We start from the raw sequence: 13,710 nt of genomic DNA on the forward strand, positions 1-13,710 counted from the left end.
AGTAAAAAAAGGACAATGGCTTGAAATTTACCATTGTCATATCTCTACTCCTATTAAGACAAACTTTAAATTGGGATTAATTCCCCACTTGTTCACATGAGGAGAAACAGGCTGAAGTAATTAGTTTAATTCTTAAATGATATGGTAGGTGTCCCTCCTGCACTTGAGGTTGGTTCTTAGACTAATCCCCAGAGACTCACATCAGGGTGACTGACCTGCCTGGCATTTATGAAGGCCCCTGCTCAGTCCATTACTCAGACTGTTGTGCAGTAAAGGGTAGGAAAAAGGGTAATTGACAAGATAAGGATCAGCTGGAGAGAAATGAGAAGGGAGGAATGAGAATAAAGAACTGATGTACTATTCCTCGGATGCTCAGCACAGACACACTCTGTGATGTTATACAGTTCTGGCCAGATCACTAAATATGTCTTAAAGGAAATTCCACAGATTTTTACAAAAATTAAATTGCCATTCAAAAATGGCATTACTCATCTATGTGATTTGTTTATGAGGTGATGTAAAGTTTCAAAGACCAATGCAAAGTAATCCATGAAGAGATTCCTCTGCATTGACTGAAAGAGTGGAAGTAGATTTCTAGACTTTTGTTAATCTAAAATAATGTAAATGGGAATTATTTTCTTCCAAAGTAAATTTTCTTCACACTTGGCAAACTAAACTCACAGTTAACAGTTAGATTTTATAGCCTCCACAGTACAGCTGGGTATTACTAGAGGATTTGTGCCAAAACAAAACAATACATTTTTCAATATAGTTTTGTAATAGGTCAAAGTTCTTAACAAAGTGTGTTAAATCCTTAAATTCCTAGAATGTTTACACAAAAGAACGATGTCATTTGGTTATTATAGATTAAATAAGAGATAAAATCAGTGATTAGTGGGTGCACTTCCAGTCATTTCCAAATGCTGTGCTAAAATAATGTGTGAGGTGAACCTGTGAAATATGTTCGCAACAAACATGTTCAGTATACACTATAGCCGTGGTTCTCAAAGTGGGGAATAAAGACATGACAGATGGGGCGCAATGAACAGAGAAAATTAGAAATTAATACAAGTAAATTAAAATAACATCAGTTTGGGGCCCGGGAGATAAAAGTGGAACCATAGTGCAACAATAACGATTTAACGTCATCATGTTAACTGCAGCGTAACAATATAAGGAAGCGTTCACACAGAGGGCCAATAGTGTAGGTAGTGGGCATAATAATGTAAATGGATAAATTTGTTACAGGGACCACAAAAAAACAAAACAAAAAACAGGCGATTCAGTGAAAGCAGACAAAGAAACAACAGACAGTAAGTCTTATCAACCAAAACACCAGCTGAAAAGAAAATATGATGAAGGATTCATGGTGGGAATGGTGGGGGCAGAGGAGGGACCCATGTGTGTCTTGTGTCTTAAACCGTTGGCAGCAGATAGCATGAGACCCAACACATTAAGAAGACATTTAGAGACAACACACCCCAGTCATGTTAATAAGCCACTCAACTGAAAACCGTCAGCAGAAAAATCGCATGGTAAAATCCGCATCAGTGGACAGCAAAGCACAAATGGCTTCCTTCAAAGTTGCATACAAAATTGCACAGTGCAAAAAACCCACACAATTGCTGAGCAGCTCATTCTCCCTGCTGCTGTAGACATGGTGTCGATTATGCTGGATGAGACAAGTGCTGCAAAATTGAAAACTATCCCCCTGTCAAATGATACAGTTGAACTTATATATTATCTGTTTTGAACTTGGTGTTATTTGATATTTCAATATATTTGAAATTTAAAAATTGGGCGATTTCGTTAATATTTTGACAAGTGGGGCTTGGAATTTCGCCCACCCTCTTAAGTGGGGAATGACAGAAAATGTTTAAGAACCACTGCACTATAGGGACACGCATATTAGGATGCACCTCTTAATTACTGAATTCAGGTGTTTCAATTAGACCCATTGCCACAGGTGTATAAAATCGAGCACTCAGCCATGCAGTCTCCATTTACAAACCTTTGTGAAACAAAATGGCTCATTCTGAAAAGCTTAGTGACTTTAAGTGTGGTAGAGTGATAGGATGCAACCTTTGCAATAAGGTGGTTTGTGAAATGTCATCCCTGCTGGCTATTCCATGGTCAACTGTGGTATTACTGGAAAGTGGAACCAACAGTATCTCAGTCACAAAGTAGAAGACCACTTTAAAGGTGCCTGCAGTCTACATGTCAAAGTGTCCTTGGACAAGACACTGAGACACCGAGTTTCTACGTTTCCTCCATACGGAGGCGAGTCGGAAAGAGAGCTCCATACCCTCTGTCCAGTGCACACACTGTCCCATTATTTGGCCCGCACGACAGCTGTCAGGCAAACACAGCAGTCATTTGTGCACTGCAGAGAACACTCTCTTGAGAAGCCGCTGACTAAGCAGTGGCTGTCCCACTGGTTGTGTGACAGCTATCATACAGGCATACATGTCAGCTGGGAGATATCCTCCACCAGAGCTCACTCCACAAGAGCTATTTCATCCTCCACAGCACTCTTCAGGGGATGGCTGTGGAGGACATTTGCACAGCAGCCTCCTGGGCTTCCCCATGGCCTTTCACTTAGGACATATCTGAGCACTGGGTCACTTGGTTATGAGTGTTCTGTGCGATCGGGAGGCTCTCCACGTCATGGAACGTGATTGTTCACCTGGTGTTGATACTGTATGCGTGTTACTCGCTCAGGCGGTTAGCTGTCAGCTAATGTACTCTTGCTTGACTGTTCTGTCAAAGCAAGCTATGTTTGTATGTCCTCATGACTCAAAGTGTTATCTGTGTGTTTGTCAGGCACACTCGCTGTGCGCTCTTACTTGGACTCTCCCCCCCGTTAACCCTGCAGTGGTGTTTGGGTCAGAATGGGCATTCTGCCATCTCACAGGTGTAGTCAGGTGTTATATGGGCATGATTGCACCTTCTTCTCAGTCAAGGCCTGATGCAGGAGAGAGGATGTTGTTCTTGGGCAGCTTTTGTGGGGTATATTGGCAAGCTGAGGTGTTGTTTATAATGCTCTTTGGTGGTGGTGAGCCAACAGGGCATTGATTACATACAGCTGTGCTTTTATCCCAGTAGCGACCGCTTTTAGAGGGCAAAGCTTATGCAAAAAAGAGCGATGGTTGTGTACTGTAACCCAAGCTTCTATGAGTACAGGCATAGCCCTCTAAGCTGGCAGACCCACTGTCTCCACCCCCACCAGCTGAAGAAAAAGTGTTGGTATAGGGAGCCGATCTCAGATCACACTGGCATTTATGCCACCACAGTGGACCTGTTTTGGGACAGCCCAGTGCAGGGCACAAAAGAAATCTCCCCAGGACTGTGGATGCACAAGGGATAAACCCAATAGCAACAGCTCTTAGAAACTTGGGTTACTGTACATAACCATTGTTCTGTTTGCTACTGTTTACCGTCCACCTGCCCCTTATTCAAAGTTTTTAACTGAATTTTAACTGATTTAGTGCTTAGTACAGATAAAATAATCATAATGGATGACTAATATCCATGTAGATGCTGACAATGACAGCCTCAACAATGCATTCAGTTCATTATAAGACTAAATTGGCTTTTCTCAAACTGTAAATAAACCCACTCACTGTTTTAATCACACCCATGATCTTGTTCTGACATATGGCATCGAAACTGAACACTTAATAGTTTTTCCTCAAAACCCTCTTCTGTCTGACCATTTTCTAATAACTTTTGAATTTACATTAATAGATTATACTCTATGTGGGAAACAATTCCACTACAGTAGATGTCTATCTGACAATGCTGTTACCAAGTTTAAGGAAATAATTCTATCGTTATTTACTTCAGTGCCATGTGCCAACACAATGGAGGAAGGCATATTATTTATCACTGATAGAGGAAAATAAGAACAAGCCCAGGTTTCTTTTCAATGGCTTTAGAACAGGGGTGGGCAAACTACGGCCTGCGGGCCACATCCGGCCTGTTGGTCCTTTTAATCCGGCCCACCGAAGATTGATACAGGATTGCCCAAATCAAATCATATCATAATTATGATTGCATTCCTTTGACCTTGTCCTGTAATGCTGGCATTTCACCAGGTGGCGCATAGTGATACATTGACTTGATTTTGCGGAGCCAGGGCTACTCTCAGTTATTACTCTGCTACTCCTCTGAACCCATCTGCAACAATGAGTGGGCCAAAGAAAAGAAAAGTCGACAGTGAGTGCCGAGTGTTCAAAAAGGAATGGATTACTAAATATTTTTTTACTGAAGTGTAGTCAAAGGCTCTATGTCTTATTTGCCAAGAAACCGTTGCAGTTTTAAAGGAATACAACATCAGCCGTCACTTTTCTACCAAGCATGCTAATTATGCTAACAACCAGTCAACGCAAGAACGGACAGCTACTGCCCAGAGGCTGGCAGCTAGTTTGCAGGCTCAGCAAAACACCTTTATCCGACAAACTGCCATCCAAGAATCAAGCACGAAGGCAGGTTATTTGCTGGCATTCATTAGCAAAGACCAGCAAGCCTTTCTCCAAAGGGGAGTTTCTCAAAGAGTGCATGGTAGAGACAGCAGGTATGTTGTGTCCTGAGAGCAAGAACAAATTTGAAAAAATTGGCTTATCACACTGGACAGTGACTCGCCGTGATGAGCTAACTGTCGAAGACTTAGCTAGCAAGCTAAACAAAAAAGCGGAGTCATTTACATTATATTCCTTGGCACTGGTCGAAAGTAATGACATAAAGGACACCGCTCAGCTTTTAATTTTATCAGAGGGATTAATGACAATTTTGAGGTAACGGAGGAGTTTTTGGAATCCATAGAATCCCTAAAGGGGAAAATGCGGGGAGAAGACTTGTATGACAGAGTGTCGGGGGTCATCGAGAGGCTCAAGCTACCTTGGAGTACGCTTGACAACGTTACCACAGATGGATTGTCAAATCTGACTGGAAAAAATGTCGGGCTGCTCAAAAGAATCCAGCAGAGGTTGAAAGAGGACAACCCTAAGCAGGAGGTAATTTTCCTACACTGCATAATCCACCAGGAAGCACTGTGTAAATCCGTATTGCAGCTTGACCACATAGTGAAGACAGTTGTAAAGCTCGTTAACTTTATTTGAGCAAGGGGACTTCAGCATCTTCAGTTTATTAAGTTTCTTGAAGAAACTGACGTTGATCACCAGGACTTGCTTTATCACTCTAATGTCTGCTGATTAAGTTTGGGGAAAATATGTCAGCGAGTGTGGGAGCTCAAACAGGAGATTAGCTCATTTTTGGAGCTACTTGAGAAAGCTGATGATTTTCCTGAGCTGAGTGACACAGATTGGCTTTGTGATTTAGCTTTTGCTGGGGACATACTGACACATATGAATGAGCTGAATGAGAAGCCACAAGGGAAAGATCAGTTTGTGCACAAAATGTTCACAAACATCAGAGCCTTCAAAACCAAGCTAGCTTTATTCTCAAAGCAAATGTCAAATAAGTAATTCGCGCATTGCCCCACACTGGCTACGCTGGAAGAGGCCCCTCGACATGTGAAAAATTACAGGAAATCACTGGATGACCTGCACGGAGAATTCTGCCATCGGTTCTCCGATTTTGAAAAAATTGACAAGTCACTTCAGCTGTTGTCATGTCCCTTCACACAAGACCCTGAAATGGCGCCACAGGAGTTGCAGTTGGAACTGATTGACCTCCAATGTGACACCGTCTTAAAGGAGAAGTTCAACTCTTTAAAACTGGGTGAGTTTTATGCTTCATTAAGTGCAGCCAAATTTCCAAACATCCAGAAGATGCCACAGAGGATGCTGGTGTTGTTTGGCTCTACCTATGTGTGTGAACAGACTTTTAGTGTGATGAACACCAACAAAGCGCCCCACAGATCCCAGTTGAGTGATCTGTTCAGATCAGTTCTGAGAATTGCTGCAACAAAACTAACACCAGACTTCAATGCACTGGCAAAAAAGGGTGATCAACAACACTGTTCCCACTAAAAGTGAATGTGAGTATTAACACTGTAATGCTTTTTATATGTTTATGTTTGATATGTATGCATCTGGTGCTGGCCCAGCCCGTCTCAAATTTTAAAAGTCAATGTGGCCCGTGAGCCAAAAAGTTTGCCCACCCTTGCTTTAGAATCATCTTATAAGACCTCATTTATACTTAGACGGCTTCTCTGCCATAGATCTCTCTGAGTTGACTTCAACAATTGCTTCATCTAAATCATCAACATGTCACTTAGACCCCATCCCAACCAGGCTGCTCAAAAACGTCTTGCCCCTAATCTGTTAAGTCTGCTCGCCGCAACCTGCCTCTTTTCCTCCTTTCTCTCCCCCAATCTCTAATCCTGCACGCCTGGCAGTTCTCTGTGCTGTTGATTTCCTTGTTATGTTGGTGCAGTGTAGACGTGATGTAGATTTCAGTGCTGACAGTTTTCTGTATAGTGGATATCTTTGTTATGTTGGTGCAGCCTCTCCTGTGGCGATCTTCCCTTGCCGTGATTACCTCCGGCGAGTTTCCCTGCCGTGAGTATCGGACGGTGATCCTCCCAGCCGTAGATACCTGACGGTGAGTGCTATAGCTAGCGCTATGCCTGCCTTGTTTTCTGGTTCCTGTGCCCCTCCTGTCACCTCACTTGCTGCTGTTCTCCCGACTGCTCACCTACCCATCCTGGTCCTTGGATTCTCCTGATTCCTGCAGTTCATCTGTCTACTCACCTGCCTGTCCTGGTCCTCTGACTCTCCTGGTTCCTACAGCCTCAAAGGACTCGTCTCTGTACTTGTCCTCATGGCATCTTACCACAGAGACTTGAACATGTTATTGGGATTAAAGGATCTGCACTAAATTGGTTCAAATCTCATTTATCAGAAAGATTCCAGTTAGTTCATGTTAATGATAAGGATAATCATCTTTATTGGCCAAGTATATTACACATAAGGAATTAGTTTCCGGTACAGAACTGAGGCAAACATCTGCGGCGCCAACTCAACTGGTGGCTCTAACCATCGGAGGCAACGAGGGGGGGTGGTCAGTGTCTTGCCCAAGGACACTTCAACATGTGGACTGCAGGCACCGAGATTCAAACCTTCAACCTTTTGGTTGGGAGTTAGCTGCTCTACCCACCGCACTGTCACCTCCCCCAGTTTCACGCAGACTAAATTTAGTCACCTGTGAGCTCAGATGAATCAGATCAATTGGCCAAACTTTAAGCATATCTTAAAGACATAAAGGCCTGGATGACCTGTAGGTTCTTACTTCTAAACTCTGACAAAACTGAAGTTATTTTACTTGAGCCTGAAAATCTTAGAAATATGCTATCTAACCCTATAGTTACCCTAGATGATATAGCTGTGATCTTCAGTATTGCTGTGAGGAATCAGTCATTTTTGACCAGGATATGTCCTTTAAATCACACATAAGCCACGTCTCTAGGACTGCCTTCTTTCACCTACACAATATCGTAGAAATCAGGAGCATCCTGTCTCAAAGTGATGCTGAAAAACTGGTCCATGCATTCATTACTTCCAGGCTGGACTACTGTAACTCTTTACTATCAGGATGTCCCAATAATTCCCTAAAAAGCCTCCAGTTAATCCAAAATGCTGCAGCCAGAGTACTGACAGAAACTAGCAAGAGAGATCATATTTCTCCCATATTAACTTCTCTTCACTGGCTCCCTGTAAAATCCAGAATAGACTTTAAAATCCTTCTCCTAACATACAAAGCCCTTAATAGCAAGGCTCCATCATATCTTAAAGACCTCATAGAGCCTTATCATTCCAACAGAGCACTTCGCTCTCAGATTGCAGGTCTGCTTGTGGTTCCTAGAGTCTACAGAAGTAGAATGGGAAGTGGAACTGTTAGCTGTCAAGCTCCATCCCTTGAACTCATCTCATCTCCTCTCTCCATGCAACTATATGCCAGCATTACATTTCATTAACCTTGTTTCTCCTTTGTCTCGTAGTGCGTCCTCGCTCTCTCCCTGTACCTTTCTGCAGGTAGCCCTGGCTCTGGCCACATCAACCTGCCCAGTGTTTGTTTGTTGTTGTGTCTTGTAGCTTATGATGGAGATATTCACTCAGTAATTGACTACCATGAACCTGAGAATTGAGTTCCCTGCAGACCTCCCTCTTTCATGTTATTAATTCAGGGTAACCTCCCAAATAAAAACAACCTGCAGTTATAGTGGCAGCTGTTGCCAAGTGCTTACTCAAGGGGGGTTTGTATAATAGAAAAGTCTAGACCTTACTTTGTAAAGTGTACTGAGATGATTTTGCTGTGATTTGGTGCTATACAAATAAAACTGAATTGGATGGATAACTGAAGAGGCAAACAAATATGTCTCATGCTGATGGATGGTTATGCAAAAAACACAGACAATCGATTAACAGTCAGTCTGGTCTGCTGTTTCTCTGAACTTACCAACCTCTGCAGCCATCACAGTGATGTTATGCCAGGCCGTCTGCTCCCGGTCCAGAACTTGGCTAGTCCTGATGATCCCACTGTTCACTCCAATGCTGAAATACAAAGGTCTTTCCTCTTCATTTTCAATGAAGTACCTGTGATACAGAACAACATGAACTTAAAGAGGAGGCGCTGCCACTGAAACAAAGTACAGTGGTGTGAAAAAGTATTTGCCCCCTTACTGATTTCTTATCTTTTTGCATGTTTGTCACACTGTAATGTTTCAGATCGTCAAACAAATTTATATATTAGTCAAAGATAACACAAGTAAACACATCATGCAGTTTTTAAATGAAGGTTTTTATTATTAAGGGAAAACAAAATCCAAAACTATAGAGCCCTGTGTGAACAAGTGTTTGCCCCCCTGTCAAAACACTGGTTTATCGCACCTGAGTTCAATTTCTCTTGCCACACCTGTTCGCAATCAAGAAATCACTTAAATAGGACCTGCCTGACAAAGTGAAGTAGACCAAAAGATCCTCAAAAGCTAGACATCATGCCGAGATCCAAAGAAATTCAAAAACAAATGAGAAAGAGAATAATGGAGCTCTATCAGTCCGGAAAAGGTTATAAAGCCATTTCTAAAGCTTGGGGACTGCAGCGAACCACAGTGAGAGCCATTATCCACAAATGGCGAAAACATGGAACAGTGGAGAACCTTCCCAGGAGTGGCCAGCCGACCAAAATTACCCCAAGAGCGCAGCGACAACTCATCCAAGAGGTCACAAAAGACCCCACAACAACATCCAAAGAACTGCAGGCCTCACTTGCCTCAGTTAAGCTGAGTGTTCATGACTCCACCATAAGAAAGAGACTGGGCAAAAATGGTTTGCATGGCAGAGTTCCAAGACGAAAACCACTGCTGAGCAAAAAGAACATAAAGGCTCGTCTCAGTTTTGCCAGAAAACATCTTGATGATCCCCAAGACTTTTGGGATAATACTCTGTGGACAGACGAGACAAAAGTTGAACTTTTTGGAAGGTGTGTGTCCCATTATGTGTGGCGTAAAAGTAACACCGCATTTCAGAAAAAGAACATCATACCAACAGTAAAATATGGTGGTGGTAGTGGGATGGTCTGGGGCTGTTTTGCTGCTTCAGGCCCTGGAAGACATGCTGTGATAAGTGGAACCATGAATTCTGCTGTGTACCAAAATATCCTGAAGGAGAATGTCCGGCCATCCGTTTGTGACCTCAAGCTGAAGCGAACTTGGGTTCTGCAGCAGGACAATGATCCAAAGCACACCAGCAAGTCCACTTCTGAATGGCTGAAGAAAAACAAAATGAAGACTTTGGAGTGGCCTAGTCAAAGTCCTGACCTGAATCCAATTGAGATGCTGTGGCATGACCTTAAAAAGGCAGTTCATGCCCGAAAACCCTCCAATGTGGCTGACTTACAACAATTCTGCAAAGATGAGTGGGCCAAAATTCCTCCACAGCGCTGTAAAAGACTCATGGCAAGTTATCGAAAACGCTTGATTGCAGTTGTTGCTGCTAAGGGTGGCCCAACCAGTTATTAGGTTTAGGGGGCAAACACTTATTCACACAGGGCTTTGTAGTTTTGGATTTTGTTTTCCCTTAATAATAAAAACCTTCATTTAAAAACTGCATGATGTGTTTACTTGTGTTATCGTTGACTAATATTTAAATTTGTTTGATGATCTGAAACATTACAGTATGACAAACATGCAAAAAGATAAGAAATCAGTAAGGGGGCAAACACGTTTTCACACCACTGTAAGTTTAAGGAAGGGTGGGAAAGTTTAACGAGAACTCTGTTGCTGGAATGTGAAAACAATGACTGCAGGTAGAAACATGATCAGGGAAACTCTACCTTTGTCATCAAAACACCTGCTATAACATGAGGTCATGTATTTTGAAGCAGTTTACTGCATGATTATCTAAAATATTTTTGGGATCAGAGATCTCAGCTTGGCTGAAAGAAACAGAGAGGGATATGGAGTTTTGTTGTCAACACTTCAAAATTCCATCAGTGTGGAAAAGACACATCTCCCACTGTACACTGAAGGTTTCAGTTTGGATCTGACCTACTGATTATGTGTATCTTTGTCCTGCTACGTTGTTTTTGTCATGTCAGATCAATGTGGCTCCCATTAACTTTAGTCTCCACATTGCTATTTCCATTTACACCCACTGTCTGTCATCTGCTAACACATTTGAACATGGAAGCCTGTGAGCACTCCTCTTACAGCAAATGATTAAACCCAATCAAACCCTCGTTCTGGGAGGATGACACCATGGGGGGAAATGTTAATATGGGTTATATTAGTAAAGCTGTGGGTAGTTTTGAACCTATAAATCTGAATTCAGGAAGGACAGACAGTGATGGGTTGTTCTAAGGGAGGGTTCTGCAGGCAATCTTGTGTTGACCTATCAATACATGTTTGGGAGGTGCTGCCCAGCAAAATTTCTCCTGCTGATTTTTATGTTTTTGTACTCATGTCTAACTACAGTGAGCAGAAAGGAAAGCAAAGACTTAATTTAAAGTCGGATCATCTGCTGGCCACATCTTACCACACTTTTCAATATTTAGTAGCTATATATGATGTAATTTTGTTATGTTTTATGAGGCATAAGCATTTGAATGCAGCTTTGATAAATGTGGGACAGGGAAGATGGTTCAAATTGATGGGAAGATGGATGGAGCCAAATACAGGACCATTCTGGAAGGAAACCTGATGGAGTCTGCAAAAGACCTGAGACTGGGACGGAGATTTGTCTTCCAACAAGACAATGATCCAAAACATAAAGCAAAATCTACAATGGAATGGTTCACAAATAAACATATCCAGGTGTTAGAATGGCCAAGTCAAAGTCCAGACCTGAATCCAATTGAGAATCTGTGGAAAGAACTGAAAACTGCTGTTCACAAACGCTCTCTATCCAACCTCACTGAGCTCGAGCTGTTTTGCAAGGAGGAATGGGCAAAAATTTCCGTCTCTCGATGTGCAAAACTGATAGAGACATACCCCAAGTGACTTACAGCTGTAATCGCAGCAAAAGGTGGCGCTACAAAGTATTAACTTAAGGGGGCTGAATAATTTTGCACGCCCAATTTTTCAGTTTTTTATTTGTTAAAAAAGTTTGACATATCCAATAAATTTCGTTCCACTTCATGATTGTGTCCCACTTGTTGTTGATTCTTCACAAAAAATTACAGTTTTATATCTTTATGTTTGAAGCCTGAAATGTGGCAAAAGGTCGCAAAGTTCAAGGGGGCCGAATACTTTCGCAAGGCACTGTATAGGGGATGACAAAACACAGCTTTACTCCACAGATGGATTAACTTGTCTACAGTACATATTGTATTTCCCTGTAGTTTTTTAAAGGTCTCTGAGTCACCTGATAGTACTATTTAGAAGAACATATAATAGAACATATGCAGTAGATAGCTCTAAACTGTCATACTGTAACATATCAACTTGCTGCTTGGAAAAATGATTTGTCTGATATGGCTTTTATAGAACAAAATTGTCACATAATCAAAAATTAAATCTACTTTTACACCCTCCAACACATATCCAGACATTATGAACTACACATGTTTAGTAAAAACAGTCAATCCATCACCGACTAAATCAATAGCTTTTAACAATGGACCACTCACAGGTGACAGAGCTCAGCTGTCAGGTCAGCTGTGATAAACAGTATGTTACCTCATATTACAAGACTGTGAAAGCCAGAGAAAGAATCTTGATGTGATAATTCTGTCATACGTAATGGGCTTCTGAGCTATTAACCTAATGTTAAGTGCTTGTATAGGCTAGTTCCGTTCTGAAGTGAGCATAACAGCTTGACCCAATCACTGATCCCCACTGGTAAACCACTTCATTGTGTTTGTTAAAGTTACTTTAAGTTCTGTTTTTCTCAAAATACAGAGATTATTATCATGAGTTCATTTAAATATTTGGAACCTCTCTAGTCTATAAGGCTTTCAAATTAGAGGTTGATTTAGATGCATATTGATGTGATGTAGATGCTTAAAATATGTGACAAACTGAGCGTTTTTTATTTGGATACATACAGTGGTTATGTTGACATTAACATGTATGTAGTAACATCTGGGACTCTGGCTACATCCGCCTGAAAGTAGTTGGCATCACTGGATGAATTGCTAGTGCAGTTACTTGACTAAGTAGTTTTTTTTTAGCAATATAAGTAGGTTCAGTTTCAAAGCAGACCACTAATTGGTAATTATCGCCATGGCAATAACATCTCCAAGGTATCCATAGGTAAAATGTATGTATGTAGTCATGGCACTTCTCTATATCTCGTCTTTGTTGACAGAAGTAAAGTTTGTGCATGCATATCAGTCATTTCTTACACACTAGCTTTTGAGAGGCCCTATAGGCATAAGGGGATGTACCTGTACAGAGAGCCTTTAGACCAATCACAGTGCTTGGTCCATCTGACACATCAGAATTCAGCAGTGCTGCCACTTTAACAGGACTCTGTCATTGGTGTAGCGCCCCCTACCCCCTTTATCATTTGGAATGTAAGGGACTGTACCAGGTTCAACAAAAGTGCCTATGAGCTTGTGTAATAAGGCCCCTCTGGTGTCACTGACCCAACCGTTTATATACTCCTTACTGCGCTGCGGAGTGACAGGTGTGATGTTTCCCTAGTCTCCACTCGTTAACTATGCTAGAGTAAACTCAGACACTAGGTATAACCTGCCAACATGAAACATTTAATTTAAAAGATTATAGAAAAAATAAAAGAAAGGAAATGCAGGATATATAGCAGTCTGACTATATCCCCAATCACAGTGGTTACCCTATACTGTCTGTATCAAAACCCATGAAATATACAAATCCACACTTCACCTCAATTGAGTACATATACCAACACCTTCTTAAAATAACATACAATGAACAGATTATGAACACAACTCTAAATATATGAGTGTCACAGCAAAGGGTCTGAATACTTATGACCATGTGATATTTCAGTTTTTCTTTTTTAATAAATCTGCAAAAATGTCAAAAATTCTGTGTTTTTCTGTCAATATGGGGTGCTGTGTGTACATTAATGAGGAAAAAAATGAACTTAAATGATTTTAGCATATGGCTGCAATATAACAAAGAGTGAAAAATTTAAGGGGGTCTGAATACTTTCTGTACCCACTGTAGTTCGAGTTCCTGAGTTAATAACTCCAACCTTCAATGTTACTCCCGTGTTTGTTTAATCTACCCGCTGTGGTCTCTCCCGTTTGTCAGTCTCTCTT

The 13,710-nt window shown here is 41.5% G+C and overlaps 1 protein-coding gene across 2 annotated transcripts in view; it reads right to left on the bottom strand.

The window, feature by feature from the left end:
• LOC109967637 (cadherin-18-like) overlaps nt 1–13,710 on the bottom strand; it is a 202,572-nt gene that overhangs the window by 44,455 nt on the left and 144,407 nt on the right. For both annotated transcript variants that reach the window (XM_020613365.1, XM_020613366.1), the window contains exon 8: nt 8,422–8,558. In XM_020613365.1, the coding sequence (XP_020469021.1) occupies nt 8,422–8,558 (137 nt within the window). The remainder of the gene's footprint in view (nt 1–8,421; nt 8,559–13,710) is intronic.

Source organism: Monopterus albus, unplaced genomic scaffold, assembly GCF_001952655.1.
Source record: "Monopterus albus unplaced genomic scaffold, M_albus_1.0 scaffold133.1, whole genome shotgun sequence".
NCBI lineage: Eukaryota > Metazoa > Chordata > Actinopteri > Synbranchiformes > Synbranchidae > Monopterus > Monopterus albus.